Consider the following 2,502-nt stretch of genomic DNA (forward strand, 5'->3'; position numbering starts at 1 on the left):
TGTTAGCGTCGTTAGCTCTGTCGGACTACGACTTCATATTTATATAAAACCGGACAAAGCTGGACATTACTTGGAGAAAAGAAAGCAAGGAGGTTGAATTACCTGGTGAGTTCAGAAAACATGTGTGTGTAACTTTATTCCAGTTATCATTGTACTTTACTGTGACCAAGTTAACATAGCATAGCCCTGATCGATCCAAACTCTGTCTGTAATATGTACTTAAGTAGGGCCTACAGTCAGTAAATGTACTTTATCACTGTCCTCCACTGGGCTTGGCTTTGGCTACCTAAAACTAAGGACAGGACTTGAGATGTGTTTCTGTATTTTGGCTCTGGACCAAAAGGGGGAATTGGGTGGGGCGAGGGGCCTCTGCTGCACATTTCGAGTACTTCCTCCTCTAACAGATGTAATCTTACTCCAAACTTTTGATAAAACTTGAGAGCCCTGCAACAGACTACTGCATAGAAGACTGCAGATGCCACCAGAGTCATAGAAAGATTAGGCAGCAAAACTACTTGGTGAGGTTTAGACATAAATTATGGTTTGGTTTAGGGCTGAACGATTAATTGCATTTGCGATATTATCGCGATGTAATAAAACAAGACTTTCTAATCGCAAAGCAGTCTGACGAAGTTGATGTCGGGTCCAGTGTTGTCGGAGAATTACTAAGCTTGTCTATTAACACGACAGTCATCACTCTGTTTTATTTTGAACCTCAAACTGAGTATTTTTTGTTTGCTCACTGGGATACAGAAAGATGGACTCCTAGTAGATTTGAACTGGGATAAGGACTTATTAATTGCTGGTTGAAATGTGGGTTTTGTATTGAGCTCTTACTGTATAACACACTGTGGTCTGTAGGTAGGGCGACCTGATGATATATCATATTAGTTAATGCCATGACTTGACTCAAATTATCTTTCTTAGATTATAATTTGATATATCTTCTCCTCCATTGCTCATAATAATAATTCTACCTAATTTCATCATAACACAGGCCTGACCCACAAGAAACAGTGTAGTTCTATCTAATATTGTGTTGGTGATACTATACACTGATTTACTGCTTGTCCATTTTAAATAATACAGAAGGTAAAGAGCTTAAAAATTAATCGCATATTAAATCACACTTGCAATATTGGTTAAAAAAAAATCGAGATTTAGATTAATTTCCAAAATCGTTCAGCCCTAGTTTGGTTTTAAAACATCTACGTTACTTATGAAAGTTATTTGAAAAACTAAAAACAGTATCTCACAAGTGAGTACACCCCTAACATTTTTGTAAATATTTGCTTATATCCTTTCAAGTGACATTTTTACTGAGGGGTGTCCTCACTTTTGTTGCCAGCGGTTTAGACATTAATGCCTGTGTGATGTGTTATTTTGAGGGGACAGCAAATTTACACTGTTACACAAGCTGTACACTCACTACTTTAGTAGTAAGTGTGATTTCTTCAGTGTTGTCACATGAAAAGATATAATCAAATGTTTACAAAAATGTGTGAGGGGTGTACTCAATTTGTGAGATACTGTATGTAGAGTTTTTGTTTTACATGAGAAACAAACATCAGTCTTCATCAGATTTCCTTTCAGCCACCCTGTTGGTTCAGGAGTGGTATTCCAGTATAACATACAATCTTAAATACAGAGGAGAGGATACATCTTTGTAGCCTGACTTTCCTGCTTCATTCAACATATTGTCAAGATTTTAATTTAGTTGAACTCTTCTAAAATCCACATATATATCCGATCTGTTAAAATCATTGTTACTTGAGTTTCAGGTTGATTGATTTTACTGTATTCTGCTCATCAGCAGGTATTTGTAGGCTTTTAGCAGATAAACTCCATATCAGTAATGCATGGCTCTTTTTCTGCTGTTGACATCAGATCATAACAAAATGTTCATTTCTCATTCCAGTTTCTCTCAGCTGTTTAGAGGCTCAGGAGAAGTCAAGTTCTTTGGGAATCTGTTCTGTGCAGCAGCAGAGAGCGAACAGCAGACAGGAGAGAAGATACTGGAGCTGTTATCATCAGTGTGCAGATATCAATCATTCCCTCTTAAAGACAGATACATGGATGATGGTAAACACAAATATCAGAGTGGTTTCCTGCTGGATCTGTGCTCCCACCTGAAGGACTATGAGACTAAAACAGGCTTGAGGGTCCTTCCATCATTACAGTCAGTTTTCCAGTCAGCTCCTGCAGTCTGGTTCATAAACCTCTCAGAGAGAAAGACCTCCATCCTCCTGGAAGTGCTGAAACTCCAACCAGAGAAGAAACCAGTGGAGCTGACAGGCTGCTCAGATGAAGAGAGTGAAGTGAGGAGTTTCCTACAGTGTCTGCCTTATATCTCACAGCTCAGGTAAGTTGTAGAAATATGTCAATTTTTTCCTAATCTACGGTCATATACAAATAAACATAATGTAGATAAGGTTGAATGCCATTTCTCTGTTTAGTAATTATTTAGCAGTACATATTATCACAGCTAAACAAACATATACA

The 2,502-nt window shown here is 37.8% G+C and overlaps 1 protein-coding gene across 1 annotated transcript in view; it reads left to right on the plus strand.

The window, feature by feature from the left end:
* Positions 1 to 1,918: 1,918 nt before the first annotated feature.
* LOC123966435 overlaps positions 1,919 to 2,502 on the plus strand; it is a gene marked incomplete at both ends in the record, with an annotated part of 1,204 nt that continues 620 nt past the window's right edge. Inside the window, one exon of the mRNA XM_046042599.1 lies at positions 1,919 to 2,362. Coding sequence (XP_045898555.1) covers positions 1,919 to 2,362 — 444 coding nt within the window. The remainder of the gene's footprint in view (positions 2,363 to 2,502) is intronic.

This window comes from Micropterus dolomieu, unplaced genomic scaffold, assembly GCF_021292245.1.
Source record: "Micropterus dolomieu isolate WLL.071019.BEF.003 ecotype Adirondacks unplaced genomic scaffold, ASM2129224v1 contig_13435, whole genome shotgun sequence".
NCBI lineage: Eukaryota > Metazoa > Chordata > Actinopteri > Centrarchiformes > Centrarchidae > Micropterus > Micropterus dolomieu.